The 18374-nt window shown below is 35.0% G+C and overlaps 1 protein-coding gene across 4 annotated transcripts in view; it reads left to right on the top strand.

Annotated features, from left to right (window-relative positions):
• SIPA1L2 (signal induced proliferation associated 1 like 2) overlaps positions 1 to 18374 on the top strand; it is a 151222-nt gene that overhangs the window by 87608 nt on the left and 45240 nt on the right. For 2 of the 4 annotated variants that reach the window (XM_074896743.1, XM_074896740.1), the window contains exons 8-11: positions 1602 to 1679; positions 5363 to 5520; positions 7044 to 7620; positions 12963 to 13237. In XM_074896743.1, the coding sequence (XP_074752844.1) occupies positions 1602 to 1679; positions 5363 to 5520; positions 7044 to 7620; positions 12963 to 13237 (1088 nt within the window). The remainder of the gene's footprint in view (positions 1 to 1601; positions 1680 to 5362; positions 5521 to 7043; positions 7621 to 12962; positions 13238 to 18374) is intronic. The other 2 variants (XM_074896742.1, XM_074896741.1) reach the window with 1 other exon arrangement.

Below are 18374 nucleotides of genomic sequence, written 5' to 3'. Positions count from 1 at the left end.
ACTGTTTCAAGTGAACAGTTAAGTAAACTGCAAATTTTACTGTATTACACTTAGGATTTAGATGTGGTTTAAAGAAACTAAATTAGGACTCAAAAGACAAACTCTTCACTATATGAATAATATGAATGTTTAGATGACTCACATCTTAAAATGTGTAGCTTTCAGGAGACAGAATGTTCAGCTGTGTCACACACTCAACTGTGCTACTAGCTAGTAATCAAGGTATCAGATCATCATCACTGATTTGAGATTGTTCTACTTCTCTAAACTTGCACTTATACCTTATTACAATACAGGGTTAATTTAGTAAACACACTCAGAGTTATTCTGTCTGTAAACAGTCATAACAATCTTTGACTGGAAAGGGAAATATTTGACTGTTAATAGGGAAAACTGTACAGTATTAAGAAGATATAATACACTGAATGAGCTTGCCTTAAAAGGAAAAAATTAGTATTTTCATAGCTAATCACAGGCACTGACAGTAAATATGGCCTTACTTGGAGTTTATTACTTTTGTTGTTGTCTTTTACGATTTTCCCTTGTTTGTGAGAACAGGATATCCTCTTGCCATGATCCACTAATTTTCATAATTGTTTTCTGTTTGTCAGCTTCACTGCTGTGTTGCTCAGCCACCCTCTATTACTGTCCTTTCAATTCTTCCTGTGCCTTCCTTTCATTCTCGTCATTTCCTTATGTATCTGTCTTTATAGTCAGGTGATGATTCTTGTGTACAGCAGAATCTTCCAATTTTAACTCCATCGTTTTCCCCAGCAACAAGCACTCCTTTCCACAGTGTTTTAGTAAGCTCTCATGTTTGTCACTCTAATGGGTTCAATATTTAGTAGAAGCACCATGTTGTTATTCATGTCTTTCTTGGGATCAGAATAATGTGGCAGTTTTTCAAGTTCAAGTAGTATGCCTATCTGAAGACCCACCACATTATTTTTTTAGGTGCTGGGATCTAGCAATATTTGCACAGCAAGGACACTGTCTTAAATGTGACAAGTGCACCCAAATGACTAGAATTTAGCCAGCCTTAATGTGCAAAAGGGATCTATAATAATTTTTTAATGTTCTATTACTGTTAAGTTCCAAAATACATATTGAAGCGTGAAATGTATCAACAATGTTATTTCTGTTAAGCTAGGATAAAATTCGATTAGGTCTTTTTCCTTGAGACGTTTCAGATGCTGAAGACCACAGATGCAGTTGCATCAGTTGTGCTCAAGGCAGAGAGAGACTTACAGGTGCTGTGGAATATGAATGTTGTTTGTCTCTTCAGGGTTCGGCTCACTAACTCTACATACTCAAGTAAGGGGAGGTTAGACCCCATGGTAATTTTCCTCTTAGGTTATATTAGCAATGAAGACTCCCATTCAATAGTTACTTTTTGCTAGCATATTGTGTATGTACTAGCAATGAGCTTATTGCATCCTATCCCTGTGTCCCTTGTTTGGTAATGACTGGGCAAGGTATCAAGTTACTCTTCATCATCTAGGACTACGATCTTCAATAAGCAAGCACCGAGCATTGCTTAGATTCCAAATACCTGTGAGCCAGAAATAGGCCACACCAGAATTGTTTGTTGCTTCTTCCAGGACATAACTACGCCCTGCTTGGTCCCTGATCAGGACATCCCTCTAGTTTTAGAGCCAGCAGGAGATCCAAAGAGCAAGGTAATTTTCATTTTGGCTGCAACATAGGCTGGGAACTTTCAAGTCAGCTGCTCCTTCCCCAGGACAGAAAAGACTACCAGCCCCGGTGTGGCCAGTTTCTTTTCCTTTACTGGCCTTTTATTCAAATCATAGTTCAAGGCTTTCCCCTTTAAACTTTACCTTTACGGTGTCCCTTTCCAAATCGTTCCCTTGCAAGTTTCCCATTCACACATTTGCAGTCTGCTTGTGTACACATGGTCAGACCTGATTAATCCAAATCAGTTCAAATAATCAGTTTTCACCTGATTTAATGAAAGCTTAAAAATGAAAGATATGCAATAATGAAATAAACTTGAATTTAAGCTACTGTTAAAATGGTTGGGATAACAAGACGTGGTTATACCAAACTCGGTTTAACCAGATCTGATGAAATATCTTTTGTCATTTGTCTCTGATTTTGGTACTGGTTAAGAACACAAATTGAAAATAAAAGTTCTGAAACCACTTATTTTAGAAATCTACGAAAATAAGTTTGAATATTTTCGTATTTGACTCTTAACATTTCATCGTTTAATTGAATGAAAAAAATATATCACTGCTGTTTCAACAAGAATTCCTTGTTGTTTTGCAGTTTGACTAGGTAATTAAAATTCCACAGGAGTGGGTAGATTTTTATGGCTGGGCATAACCTATGAATATGCTGTTTTAAGACAGTACTTCTGAGATGCATATCTGAAAATTAAGAATTGAGTAGTTAAAATCTTGAAATTAATATAGTAACTATTATTTGGTATACATAATTTTAATTAATGGATTCTGCTTTTCTAACATTTTTCTTACTGGACTCCCGTTTGCATGTGTTGTATTCTTACATAAAACTTCAGTGATTTCCTTTTAGTTACCTATTGTACTTGATTGGGTTCAATTTCAAATTCTACCATGCCAATTTAGACTGATACTAGAATGATGTCAGAGTGTGTTTGATGTTTCCTTACTGTAAATAATTCCCTGTAATCTGTGCACTCTGTTGAGAGTTCCTATTGTGTTCTGCATTGGCATGAGACTCTTTAGAGTATGTTAGAAAGGCAGATTAAAAAAAAATTAATAACAACCCCCCAAAACCCCAAACCTGAGCAGACCTCAAAATGGGAGAGGAAGGGGAAACTGCGAATCTGAAAAAGGAGGTAAAAGATGGGAGGAAAATCTAGGTTATAGAATGGAATCTAGAAAAGGGTTTCTTATAAATCTTTTTGCTTAGTTCCGGTTTCCTTCAATTCCTTTTTCATTTTCAGTATGCTATCCTTTATCTCACATTTCCCAGGGAAGTATGTGTTCCCTCCTTCTTTTCCATTCAATACTTTATTCTTTTCCTATTCCTTTATCCTATCCAGAGCACTTCTTTCCATCTTCCAGATCACCCCAGTTTACTTCTCTCCCCTTTCCAAGTTCTTTGCATTGTGATACTCTGCGCACAGCTATGACTGTGCTTTGCCTTTGTGTTATGTTGAAGTTCACTGACCACTTATGCATGACAGTTATTTATAACAGTGTTACACTGATTATATTTTAAAATGTTGAAGAAGTCAGTAAGATCTCTGCAAGCTTGGTAAGGTTCTTAAAAATTATGACCTGACTTTGTATTTTCTATTTTTGTGCCTCTTAGAGGTTTAAGCTCTTGAAAGATAGTTTAGGAATAGGATATGTGAATGCCATAATTTTGAAAATACTATTTTTGCTAGTAAAATTTCAAACATTTCAAAAAACTTACCTCCTATTAAGTGACTGCTATTCTTGCTTAAGCAACCTGGTGGCAAGCAGAACCTCCTAAAGAGGTCTACAAAAGCAAAAAATATTATTGAAAACAATGATTGTCTTGAGAAATAAATATAACTTTAAACAGGACGTTGCTTTCTAATTTCTGTAATTTTGTTCTGTGGAAATGTATAGGCATAGGCATGAACCACTATAGCAAGAAGGAGTAATTGGGCAGTTAGTTTTATAACAAAGGCAGAACTGAATCACTTTGTACCTCATAATTGGAAGGTTTCTTACAAATTTAACTGTGGTGTAAATTCCAACCTGTGAGATAATAATAACCTCTAAACATGAACTTGTGCTTCACTACTGTGATCTAATAGTATGGTTCACTAGCTCAGCAAATTAAAGTATACCTGACACACGTAGTTCTATGATCAGTTCCGTGTGGTTTAGTTCTACTGTAATTTGTATGCAACAGGATATATATCTTAAATTGCTCAAATAGCCAGTTATTTTGATTTCAGTCTTAAAAACCTGTAAACTTGACTGACCCACATGACTTATACCAAATAGTATTTTCTGGTTTTATATCTGGTTTAAAGTTTCATCAGAAGTCTTATTTCTTTAATCTGCATTTGGGATTTTGATTATATTTAAAATAATACAGATATACTGAGTGCTTTAAAATTGTGGCTTGGGCCCTTCATACTACCTTTAGAACAGCATCCTTTGTGTTATTTTAGGAGATACAATGAAACATACTTAAGGGTCTTAGGCTTTAGCATGTGCAACTTTGCTTTTTTTGTTGGTAGCTGAAATACTAACTTTTAATGGAACTGAAAATAGAAGTAAATAGTCTTTATTAAAAAGATTATGTTCTGTAAAATCAGCTTGATAGAGAAATTTATACTTGTTCTGTCATAAAGTTTTCAAATAAATTTATTATTGTATCCTTTCTAGTTAGACGAGCTAAGGTCAATCTTTAAGTGTCTGTATGCTATTAGTTTTCAATGCAGACTTAAATGTAGCACATGCTAGACTACTTTTTTCCATCTGTTAATATACATGGATGTTTTATAACCAAGGTATTTAAGAAAAAAAGTGTAAAAAGTTTGAGAGGCACTATATATTTTCATGAGGAAAGTGAACATCATTTTACTGTGATTTTGGGGGGGAGAGAGAGAAGTGATCCTTTATTGATGGACATGTTTTGTAGTTTTTGTTAAGTTTTAGCCTTTAACAATGGTTTAGTACTTTAAATTATTCCTCAAATATATTTTCATGATAAAATCTACCAATTACAAGAGTAAGAGAGTAAGTTTTTAATTAAGAGTTTCTAATATCTATTGTTTCTCCATGAGTCTCAGCTCTGTCCCTCAAGTATGCAGTTGTTAAAACTGGTGATGAGTATACATGATAAATCTATTTTAAAAAAAACTTAAGATCATAATATTAAGGACAACAGTTAATAAAAATGCAACATGGAAACATGGAAAAAGAAGGTTTATTGAGAAAGAAAAGCAATATTATATTTTTCATATAGAAGCAAATGTTACACTGTCAAGAGGGAACTGATGAGCAGTTCTCTGGATAGTGAGAAATGTTAAGTGATGTAACATTTTTCTGTAGCTAAAGTGATGGGCTAAAGTAAGAGAAATATATTTTTCTCATAGAATAAGAGAGAAATGAGCACAAAAAATGCAGAACTAGTGTGGGGATGCAAGAAAACTCACTAGTATTTTTGTGAACTTAGCCCACTATCCTGTCCCTCTTTTTTGCAGTTCAGTCCAACATCCTTTATCTGTAGCTATCCAGGATATGATTAATCAAAAAATAATTCTGAAAAATAAAGCTTCATTTATTTTGGTTTTGGGGTTTTTGCTAAAATGAAGAAATTGTGATTATTTTTTTTATAACTAATTTTTCAATGCATGTTTCTTGTCTAGCTGCTAAGGAAAAGGCATATAGGAAATGACATAGTTACCATTGTCTTCCAAGAGCCAGGAGCACTTCCTTTTACTCCAAAAAATATTCGTTCCCACTTTCAACATGTATTTGTCATAGTCAAAGTGCATAATCCTTGCACTGAAAATGTATGCTATAGGTGAGTAGAGCCTTATAACTATTTAAGTTTGTTGTTAAGACTACAATGGAACTGCCTCTTCTAACACTTTTGTATTTCCTAGAGATACTATATATACAGTTTTAAAATTTCTGCTACATTTTCTGTGATTTTGAAACCCCAATGTCTCCCTTATGCACATCTAGAGTTACGGGGCACAGTTTGTAGACTTAAATGGGTAAATGAAGAACTCTGCTGATTTCTAGGCACAAAATGGGGATATAACTAGTTAGTGAAAATCTTTGCAGACATAGCAATACAAATTAATCTAGAATCTGTATTGCACATTTCCTTTTTCAAAGAAAGTGGTTTAAGATAAAATATTTTAGAAGGCTATTAACCTGTGTAAATCCCTGATGTGACAATATGTCACTGGGATGAGTCATGGCCTTTAAGCACATTAATGAGAAATTTTTGGGAAATTTTAGATGACCTTAAATCTCGCATTTAAGTTATTGCATCATGAATTCTAGCAAGATATCTGGGGTGGAAGCCTACTTCTGAAGTGATTGGGAATTGTGAAAATAATTTAATAATTGTGTTAGGGACTTGAAGCATAATGGTGCAGATTTAGCATGTATAAATGTTATTAATTCGTTGTTTAGAATGAAATTAAAGTACATTATGAGATCAGGTCATATTACTGTCTTTTAGCTGTCTTTTAGAATTTAAGCTATCTTTTAGAACTTGATTTTGTTTCAGTAGCTCTTTTGTGTTTAATAATACATGACATTTCATAAGTTACATTTTTCTTATTACTAAATAATGTCTGTCTGTCATCCCAAATGTGACTGCATTTCAGTCAAACTAGTAGTAGCTGTACATAGTTTGCACAGTATTTTGAAATCCTTTTTCTGTTGAAATACATTATGTAGATATCAATTGTTGTTGTAATTGTATCAGTGAGAAAGTATTTCTTTTACAACTTGCTGTGAACTGTCCATATCAAGTATTGCAGGTATTTTGAAAACTTACGAACATAGAGTAGGCAACTTAAACAGGTGCAGAATGCTCTCATTATAAACACATTTGACACCAATACTTTGTCTTCACACTTCATTGTAGCAACATGTCTGAGTATTAAACTTAATTCTGTTTCTATTTATATATTTCTTAGTTTTAAGATCATGCAACTAACAGCTGAAAATGAGTCAGACTTACATAAAAAAAATAATTTTTAAAAATACTTTTTTCATTTATGTCTCACAAAGCATTTTTATATTTCTTCCGTTAAAGAAAGGATGCAGTGACACCCTGAGAAATCATCCTTGATATTTTTTGTGTTAGTAAGATACATTCATAAAGTCTTTTATATATTTCAAAGAATAAAGCCATTTTAAATCAGACAACCCTATCAGTTTTCTATGATGTGTCTAAAATGTCTGAAAATTGAGATGTGAAAGCTGAACCCAACTGTGTAAATGGACTACACAGAACACAGTTCTGCTTATCATCTGGGGTTTTTTTTAGGAATCAACCATTGTATTTTTTCTTTCTGTTTCTAGTGTTGGTGTTTCACGATCAAAAGATGTACCTCCATTTGGTCCACCCATTCCCAAAGGAGTAACTTTCCCCAAATCAGCGGTCTTTAGGGACTTCCTTTTAGCCAAAGTTATTAATGCTGAAAATGCAGCACATAAGTCGGAAAAATTTCGAGCCATGGCCACAAGGACACGTCAAGAATACTTGAAAGATCTGGCAGAAAATTTTGTTACCACAGCTACAGTGGATACTTCAGCAAAGTTTAGCTTTATTACTTTAGGAGCAAAAAAAAAGGAAAAAGTTAAACCAAGGAAAGATGCACATCTCTTCAGTGTTGGAGCGATTATGTGGAATGTAATTGCACGAGATTTTGGCCAGTCTGCTGACATTGAATGTCTCCTTGGAATCTCCAATGAGTTTATCATGTTGATTGAAAAGGAATCAAAAAATGTTGTGTTTAACTGCTCCTGCAGAGATGTTATTGGATGGACGTCTGGATTAATGAGCATCAAAATATTTTATGAAAGAGGAGAATGTATTCTTCTGTCTGCAGCAGATAATAGTTCTGAAGACATAAGAGAAATTGTTCAAAGACTTGAAGTAAGTACAGTTTCTAAAGTGGAATTCCAAATTTTTTAATGAAGAGTTAATTACTTATCTACATCTCCTTTGAGATATAATTAAAGATGTCCTATGTTTATAATTCAGGAGTGTTTTCAGTCTTCAGGGAGCATTACAGACAGTAATCGCCATAACAGCATATGGGATAAGTGCTATCAACCCATTTTCAGGGATGAGGAATCTGATACCAGTAATCTGATAGACTTGCCCAAGGCCATGGATGATTTCAGTGTTGAAATCAGGATTGAAAGGCTAAGCTTTTGTCTTCTTTTGCTGTAGCCTGTTTTCATATCACACCTTTGTAGGTAGAAATAGACCTTAATTTAAAAATATACAAAAACTTAATGTGTAAAATACACACACTTGGACTTTTTATAATAACCCATGTGAATAATAGCAGAAAAATTTGTATATGTGATTCTGCTGACTTGTTCCTCTGTACTGAGCAACTGCAGGAAGTAAAGTTAACTAGACCAATTAATGCCAGTTTTTACAGCTGACTGGATAAAGCTTTTCAAATGCTTGATGACCCTGTTAGCACAACTGTCCTGTAACTATTTCAGTCAATACAAATGAACTGACAGGAATGCCAAGGAAAAGTGCTGATGCATCTAATTCATGTGGTTATGCTTTGCCCTTTGATCATAATTTAAGTGATCTAGATGGTCTCAGTTTTGTTTATATTAGAAAGCCCAGTACTGAAAAGAAATCATTATGCTTGCCATTTTTACACTGGAACAGTTGGATTGCAGCTGATGTTTTAGAGCCTCTGTAGTCCTGCAGTCACATTTAGCATTGCTCAATATCATGCTCTAAATAATAACCTTTTTTATCCAAAGTACAATTAATCTTTCATTAGATTAATGTCTTTAATCTCTTCTTGCCACCATTACCATTTTCACTGAGGTCTTCAGTTTCATTTTCCTTAGACAGATATTTTCCTTCTGAAAAATAGAGTATGCATAGTTCACTCCTATTAAGTACTGTTAAATGAACAATAGGTATTGCTTAACACAGATGGCAGACAAGATTTAAAGTTCTAGTGAAAACTTCTGCTGTCATCAGTGACGACAGTTTCTTTTGTTGTTTTTCACTTTGGTTTTACAGAACATGGAAGTATCCATTTGCTGAGGATGGATCTTTAAAATTCACTAACTAAAAACACAGAATGAAATAGTTATCTATATTTACTTAAATACTCCCTCTTTTTTTAGTGTCAGATTTTGGGTTAAATGATGACAAATTGGCTTTCAGCCTCAAACATTTAGCATCAGTTACTGTCATGTTAACCCAAATATTAGCTTCAAGTATCTATTCCAATGAACTCTGGCTGCCTTCTCTCTTTCACTGACACCTATCCAACTTTCACATTGCTTAAAAGAATTAGCTGTCATTATTTAAAACTTTCAATCTCTGTTTCTTTCCTCATATTTTTATCATTTTCCTCTGGTTCTTCCTTTCTTTTGAAAGCTGTCTATCAATGTTATTCCCTAGTTGTTTTATGATGTTGATTGCTTTCTAAACAGTCATGATATACATTTTGATATAGAAGCTCAGAGATAACCATTATAAGCACTAAAACGTATTTAAAACTCTGAATCCACACTTCATATGCACCCTTTAAAAACCTTTTAAGTGACTCAGAACACAGCTAAGGTCAACGACCACATGTGCCAGCAGATGCTAAAGACTAAAGCTCAAATTGTGATGTAATATCAAACTTCAGTGACCAGATGATTAACCCTTTTCAGTCACTAGTAAAAGCATTTCCTAAAACCTGTGAGTAAAATGTTGCAGTTACTAAATGAGATTGTCAGAGAAATAACTGCATTTTATTCCCTGGGTTTAAATCATGCATATGAATAGGAAACCTATCTGAATATTCAGATAAAGCAAAGATGTGAAAAGCTGAGACTGAAATTTTGATTTGAATGAAAAGGATCAGTTCAAGACTAAAAAAAGAGCTGGGATTTGTCAATCTAGTCTGCTCTGTATTTGATGGGGAGAATATATAGTGATATAAAGTAGAAAGAGCAGAAAAAGCAAACTACAGATTAACTTGATGAGCTGTGTTTGAAGGCAGAAAAAGCAGTTGTTCTGAGCTTTTGGATAACAGACAATGACAGAGTGATGTAAGATTAAACAAAAGCCCTGTGTGGATCTTTAGACAAGAATCTGACTAAAAAAAGTCTTCACCTTCTTCATGGGACTTAAAAGATCTCTGTCTTTTAATTTCACATGTTCAGTAGAACAGCAACCACGTAAGCAGAATGACCTATATTGAAGTGGAGCAGCACTATATTTTGTGACATTACTTATGTAACACACAGTGTCACCTTTTAGGGGATATACTTCTGGAGGACTTGATCTGGAATCCTTTCCATTGAGAATACATGAATCTTTGGCAGAAATGTTTGTCTTCCTTCTCTTTTAACCTTTGAATATTTAACTCACTTGAAGAGATTTTGAGTGCTCTGAGTTGGGGAAAACCATATACTTTGGCTGGTGCCTTCATTCTGTAGTACTCTACAATTATGACATAATGACAAAGAGGTCTCTGCCCCCCAGAAGAATATTGTGTAGTTTCATAAGGATACAATTCCATCCCTCACCTGGGCTCCTGACTCTAATAGCATGTTCTACTTTTCACTGCATGACTAAATATTGTATATATTTTAGAAACGTGTGACAGAAGTGTAGGGAAACTAATAAAGAGTTGAAAATTTCATTTTCACTTATCTAGTTCACAAATTATGAGTCTTGTGGAAAACTAATCATGACTGAAGATGAACCTCAGAGCTGGAAAAAAAAAAAGGTTAAAGCTTAGTGCTTTCAACATGCCATATAGCTCTAATACTATACGCACAGTTATAAACACAACAGGAAGTTCTGTTTAAAATGGAAAGCTTCTAAAAGATACTAAAACTTCAGAGCTGAATTATGACAAATAGCTGGGGTTTTTTAATAGGAAGACCCAAAACACAGTTTTGTAAACAAAACCTCCAGAGTACATTTTGGACATCTCAGGAATGACTTTCACATTTTAACTTTGAAGCCTACATCTTCAGAAGTAACTGGAAGGTTTATGAAGTCAAAGTGCTACAGTTTAAGTAGCCTAAATTTGCCAGGCAATGATTCTCAGAATATCAGATCCTTGCAAGATCTTTCTTCGATGTTTCACAGCTCAGTTAAAATTAGCCCTTAATAAATGGGGGCTAATTGTATTTCATTACTTTGAGTTTGCTGCAGGTTAACAGCATGAGCATGGTCCAGCTCCCTCTGATCAGCAAGGTTAGAGTAACTCATGGTTTTGTGAGACTTTGTTCTCATGTGTGCAAGTTCTATTTTTTTCTGATGAGTGACAGATAATCCATATAGAAATATTCTCTAAAAGCAATACTGCTTTAAAACTTACTAAGGTACCACTGACCAAGTTGCAGACAGAATAACACTCCAAAGCTTTTCCAGTCAGCCCAGCCATTGGACTGGGAAGGGAGTAGAAGTTAGGCCTCTCATCCCTAACTCTATAACAGACTTGGACAAAAGATTTGTTTAAACAGGAAGTGTAAAAAGGAAGCTATGAAAGTAACTTAAGGTTAATATTTGCTATGAGTGAAGTTCCTTTGTCCATGATGGAGACGTACTTTCATAATAGTTGCCAGTGAAGGAGACAGTCCTATCCATTCCCTGCCTGCCACCCCTTTGGAACACTATTTTAAAAGCCACTCTGTTCTTCAGCTGTATCATATCTCTGATCTGTCTGCATGACTGGACAAGTGCTAATGTGATACAAGGGACAGCGTAGTGGTCATAGGGTCTGAGATCAGTTTAAACCTCCCATAGACCTGCACCAAGCCTACTGTATCTGACTTGCGTATTGAAAGGAGTGGTTTTGTCACAGCTTTACCCAAACTGCCAACATGTCATTAGCTGCACAGTTCTGTTCCCTCACCATGCAGCCCTGAATTAGATTGGGTCGTGCTTCTGTGGGAAGCACACAATAAACTAGTGAGCTAGGCTGCCCAGATTCTGGCTCAGGTAGACAATGGAGGAGGAGAATAATTCTTCCAAAATAGCCTTCTGAATTAAGCTCAAGCTATAAAATAACCTTTGGAAAGACCTATCCTATACACCTGACTATAGAGGACACTAGCCTCCTAACTTAAGCACCTTAAATTAGATGCCTGAAGTTGAGTAATGCATGTATTTTTGTAATGCATGCTAAAACCAGCTGTAAACAGCGTGAACACCTTTGTGGAACAAAGTACACTGTGGAACTGCTCTTAATGCAGTGTGACCTTGGGAAGATCCCTTGATCTGTACCATAACATATTCATCTTTAAAGGGCAGATATTTGCCTTGATGGAGTGTGAGATTTTTGAATGATATGTGTTATGAACAAAGATTTTTGATAATGTTGTTTCACGGTGGTTAAGTTTTTGTTCTAATTATACTAATGGAGCTAAAATGCACACTGCTTTTGTGACACTGGCAGAAGGGAATGTTAGGGTAACTCACAAATATACTTTGTAATCTGGACTAGTATTTGGCCTTCTGAGTCTGGTGCAGTATCCCAGCATACACATTTTTGTATGACTGGACAAAACTGTTGAGAAGTTGTTACACAGAAATAAACCTGCTTAGCAAAGTCTGAACTTGAAGGATTTTGGCTACTCATGTAATGATAGAATTACTTTCCATTTAATATGAAGAAAGTAATTTTTTTGTTTGTAAACTTCCTAGTGACAATGAAAACTCTTATCCTGTTTTAGTGATGTCCACATCTGGACATAGTGGTCATTAGGAATCTGACAGGGCAAAATAAATCAAAACTATCTTCATTATTATGCTTCTTGAGGAAGAAATGCTGCTAGAACTGAAGCACTTCACTCAATTTGGCTCATGTTATATCTCAAGTTTAATACTGTCTAATACTGAAGAAAAAATGCTTGCACACCTTCAGTCAGTCAGCCAAGAATGCAGCAACTAACAGGACAGCATTTTGCTTGCTTTGTGTTTTGAAACTAAGGCAGCTGTTAGGTTTCCAATAAGAGGTAAATAGTATTGTGTTGATGTTGGGCAAGAGGGCAGGAACTCAACACGAGTCAGCTGGTTGCTCTGGGGATCTAAGATTTTTAGCATTGTGAAATGTTCATTTTTTCTTATTCAGAAACCTTCATTCAACCACAAATGTCAAAATAATTGTTTGTATTAGTATATTAAAGATACACATAGCTTTATTGTGTTTGAAAATAGATCTGTTTGTGTGTCCAAAGAAGTGAATGCCCTGACAATAGTATAACAATCTGATACTTCCTTAGATAGTGACCAGAGGATGTGAAACCACAGAAATGACCCTTCGGAGAAATGGGTTGGGCCAACTTGGATTCCATGTGAACTTCGAAGGGATAGTGGCAGATGTGGAGCCCTTTGGTTTTGCATGGAAGGCAGGCCTAAGGCAAGGGAGCCGCCTGGTTGAGATCTGTAAAGTGGCTGTGGCAACTTTGACTCATGAACAAATGATTGACCTCTTACGTACATCGGTGACAGTAAAAGTGGTCATTATTCAACCACACGAGGATGGAGCGCCTAGAAGGTAACAAGCAACAGTTCTCATTGTGACATTTGTTTTTTTCTCTGTTTTTTCTGGTTGGTTGTTTTTGTTGTGTTTTTTTTTTTTTTTTTTTTTCTCTGCTACTGCTTATACAATGGCTCTTTTATTGGAGGCCCCCAGGAAATGGATATTGTCTCTCATGTTTGGTGACAATATTATTGAGTCTCTTTTGCCCAAAACCCCTATTGACTTGTAATAGAAGATAAAATGGGATCCTGTAAGAAATTTAATGGGGAATTTACTTTTGTATGTCTTTGAAAGAGTAAGAAGTAAACTTTAGTGCATCATGACTGAGCTGTTATGAAAGCTGATGTGACTTCTTCCACAGGAGAATTTTATATTTTAATACTAAATCTAAAAATTTGGAATCATTCTCTGAAAACTGTACCTTGTCTGTCTTTCACATTTCTCTGACACCTGACTATTGAAAAATATTTGTTTTATCTTTTCTTATGTTGAAGTTTTAACAAAAGTAATGACATACTAAGTTCTGGACATATATGGTACCAAGTCTTGAAGTTCTCCTCATTTTATACAGATATCTAATTTAGTCATATTAATTAGGGGATTATCAATGAAATAATCAGTTAAAACAAATAAATCCTGCTGCAACATGAACTAAATGCTCATACACTCAGAAAAAGACTTTAATAAAGATTATTATACTGACTGTACCATTCAGGGATGAAATGCAATTTACTTTCTTCAGTATTCCTTTTTTGGTCACAGGAAGATTTTTGTTCTTCTCTCTGTTTTTAAATATTATGAGGTAGAGAAGAAGTAGGGAAAATTTAAAACTTTAAAATAATGTGATTTAATTTCTCACATACCTTGTCTAGCTAGGCACTATTAAATTGGCTTTTTCAAAATGAGAACTGTACCAGAGTAAATGGAATTAATTGTCTTCTTGTAGAAGGCCAACTTTAAATCTCCTGTTGATTTTTAATTTAACAGAAAAAACATTAGATGTGTTGCTTTTGGCAAGACAACAAGCAATAAAATTTTACGTAGCGTGCCGTACTATGAAGTTGGTGCCAACTGTACACGAATACTGTTTAATTGGTGGCAATTCTCCAAGTAGTCATTGGCCTGATGAATGACACAGAAGTGCCCTCCCCTGCCTCAACCTGCATGTTGATGCGTTGGGTTCCTTCTGAGGAAAATGCCTGTGAACGTAGAATACCACCGTTTTGCTTAGTTGGATAGAATTTGCAATTAAGCCTCACTTTGCTTAGCTTTGCTATTCTCACCATCTGCTTCTGGGTATGAATTTTCACTGGCTTGTTTGGTATACATTTCCAAGCTGTTTACAGAATATGAGCCTAATGAGCTGATCCTATTATATTGAAGGTAAAAACGTGTATTTTATAGGTCATGATGAAAAAATACATACTGTATGAATTGTTTATATCTTCTTTGATACATTTTTAGAAATAAAATGTTAAAATCCCAAATCAGTGTGATACATGGCACTCAGTCTATGTGTAGGAGGAGTTTTAACTGAGTGCCACCAAACTGGGAAAAATCTGCAAAAGCTGTTCTTGTTTATAAATTTTTTGCATTTTTAAAACTGTGTGACTAATTACTAAGGAAAATGAATTTTTTTAAACTGTGTTTCTATTCTAAAATATGAAAAACACCAAAGCATTTGTGTTTATGTTTTCAGCCTCATCTCTAGTATAAAAAAAGAAATTGTCATTAATGACTCTTTCTCTCAAATAACAATTTCTCCCTGAAACAGAAAGCTCCTCATTTTCCTCTTTACATCAGCAAAATCTGATTAGTGATTTTGATTGCCTAACTTGAAAGGGATCTAATATCCAGAGAGTTTTGAGCTTGCCTTCTCCAAATGTTCATAATCTAAACAGAGGAGACAGAAAGCAATATACTTATCAGGTGACGAGACTGAGAGTTTCCGTTGTCAAACATGACCTATGACATCATTTGTAAAATATGTTAATGAGCTGGGGAATGAGGAGAAGGCAGAAAGGTAAAAGATAAAAGCAAAAAGTAAAGGAGATAAAAAGTAAAAAAAAGTAAAGGAGAAGGAAGATAGTCTATCACAGCTACTTACTAGTTAAAACTTGTACAAATCCCTGTCTCCTACTCAGTTGCTTCTCTCAGCCATCTGCAATGTCTTATCTTGCAGAGTCATAAACACAGAGAATAGTTGAGGTTGGAAGGGACAAGGGACCTCTGAAGATCGTTGAATCCAACCCCATTGCTCAAAGCAAGGTGAACTAGAGCAGGTTGCCCAAGGGCATGTTCACTGGGTTTTGAATATCTCCAAGGATGGAGACTCCACAACTTCAGTTCCAGTGTTCGATCATCCTGAAAGTAACAAATGTTTTTACTTAAATGGAATTTCCTGTATTTCGTTTTGTTCACCTTGCCTTCTGTGCTTTCACTGTATATAAATCTGAAGAGTCTTACCCTGTTGTCTTTTTTACACATCACCCCATCAGGTATTTATATATGTCCACAAGAGTCCTCCTGAGCCTTCTCTTTCCCAGGCTGAACAATTCCAGTGCTCTCAGCTTCTTCTTGGGTTTCAGATGCTCTGATCCCTTTATCATCTTTGTAGCCCTTTGCTGGACTTGCTCCAGTATATTAATCTCTCTTGTACTCTGATATCTGGTTTATCCAGAAATTTACAGGCAGTAGTTTTGGATGTAGAACAGGAGTATCTGGAGAACTATAATCCACTTCACTTTCATTTGATGACAAGAAATGTCACTGTCCTTGAAGAATCCATATGTGGCTATATAGGATAGAATCAGGTCTTTGTGAGTGCTTTCCAACATATATCTGTGAGCAACAGTTAAGGCAGGTGTGCCAGCTCATCAGGAGAGAACTTTTCTACTGTCAAGTAGTCCTAATAATTATCAAATAACACTCAAACCAGACATACAGATTATTTCCTTCAAAGTTGGAGTCAGTCCTTGATCCACATGTCTGGGAGAAGGGTGGTTCAAAAGCAGGAGAAAGCTTCCCATGTACACTTCCAATAATTATCTCTTTCATTCACAGCTGGTTTTAGAGATTTTGTTCAAAAATGATACTTCAGTCTATCTGACGTATGTAGAGCAGTCGATTTGGAGGCTGAAATCAGTACCTGAAAAGTTTGACTCATCCCACAGAGCATATCTTCCGGCAGCTGGGTTGTTTTGCCTCTGTATTTCAGCCTTATTTCTCAGAGTAGGTATTGGTAGTTTATAGAACATTTTTACTTTAAATGCCATAATCTGTCATTTCAAGTTCATCCACTAAGTTTTTGTCCACAGTGCATAGATTGCAAAATACATTCACCTTTGTTTCTACAAGAATCAGTTGCATTAATAGTTGATGCACATTTACAATAATATAATTTTAGCAAAAAAATTATTTCATAGTTTCATGAAAAAACCCATGTATCATTTTATTAATACCTGTCTTTCATTTATTAAGATAATTACCTGATCTCCACTGCTTGAAAGAGTAGTTTCTGCTTAGCTCTGTCTACTGGGCTTTAGGAGTATGAAGCAATGAGGAGTTTCTCTTTAGGTTGATTATTAGCAGTGTTCCCTTGCTGGGATCAAATTCTGAAGTGAGTTTACACAGATTGGACATGAGTGCCGTGGAGTATCTTGGGAATTATACCCTTCAAATGAAAATGAGTTTCAAGTGTGCAAGGGCGTTTCAAAAGCAGTCTCAGTACCTTGAAAAAATATCAGCTGAAGTGATCTTTATTCAAGTTCTTGACTTGATTTTTTTTTTTTTATGTTAGCTTGCCCACAAATCATCCTCAGTCTGTCAGTCCTTTATATTTTAAAAGAAAATCAATGAAGTGTAAGTGTGCATACAGTGAGAATATTAGCAGTGAACTATTAACAATGGATTTATTTTTTGCTGCAAACTCTCTTGTATTAATTTATTTTAGCATGAAAATAAATCATTTGGAATGCTGAAGGTGCTTACAAAGGAATGATACAGAGTGATTAGGAAAATACAGAGGAAAATTCTGCTCAATAAATGCATTCCATTACTTAATGTAGATCCTTCTACCTATAGTCTTGATAGCAGTATATGCAAAAGCAATAATGGAATAAGGCCTTTCATTTACTATCCTGTAAGATTCATGAACTTGAGACAAAGCTTTTGCTGTTTTCAGTTTGCTCCAGCAATTAAATAATCATGTACAAATTAAGAAATCACAATTATTTGCATGGCACCAGGCTGATATTTAGGTAGAAAGAAGAAAATGCTATTTAAAACAAATTCTTTAAATTACAAAGCAGTATTCAAACAAACATGCTGAGTATCCTTGTGTCATATTTGTTTCTATGCTTTTTCTTTCCCTTCAGAATTGTTGATTTGTTCTTCTGTTGTCACTGTTACCTAATACTGCAGTGCAGTAGCTAGAATTATACACATTTTAACAGGAGAATAATGATGTTCATTCTAATTTGCTTTCACTGGTGTTGTCACAGTAATGCTCAAGGACACTATATCCTTAATCAGTCAAATCCAGTCAAGGAATACAAGTACTTCTGAATCCATTTTAAACTGTAGATTCTGCTAGAATCTTGCTTGCTTACTACATTGGAATGTATGTGTCTGTTTTAGTTCAACTACCATTATATATAAAAAGAAACTTCTTAAGAACTGCTTAAGAAACAATTTCTAGAAAGTTTAGAAAATGAACAAAACTTTAATCAAGATTTCCAGGGATGGATGAGAAACAGAAGCTCAAGTGCAACCACTGTAAGAGATCCAGCAATGGTAGTTTCCACTGCTGGTCTGAGCAAATAAAAATTTTTTTCTGCTGTTGCAGGTAATTTTGAAAATGGAAATATTTTAGTAACTATGACTGAAACTGGCTGTGGGCCATTATTAAGTGCTACTACATTTCTTTTGAAGCTGTTTTAATCTCTTGGACTTCGCAAACTCTTTCCTACAGATAAAACAGGTGTAACCATTTTCTGTATTTTCCAGTCCTGATGCTTGTTCCTCTTAAAAAAAGCACTAGAAACACAACTGTCTAATAAGATCACAATCATTTAAGCAACAGATAACCATTAGAGTATAGAATGTTTGGAGAAATGTTTTTAGGAAGTGTAAGGGTTAAGTGTATGGAAGA

The sequence above is a fragment of the Athene noctua genome, chromosome 1 (genome assembly GCF_965140245.1).
Source record: "Athene noctua chromosome 1, bAthNoc1.hap1.1, whole genome shotgun sequence".
Classification (NCBI taxonomy): Eukaryota; Metazoa; Chordata; class Aves; order Strigiformes; family Strigidae; genus Athene; species Athene noctua.
Note: the sequence above shows the minus strand (reverse complement) of the source record. Positions and strands in the feature narration are given on the sequence as shown.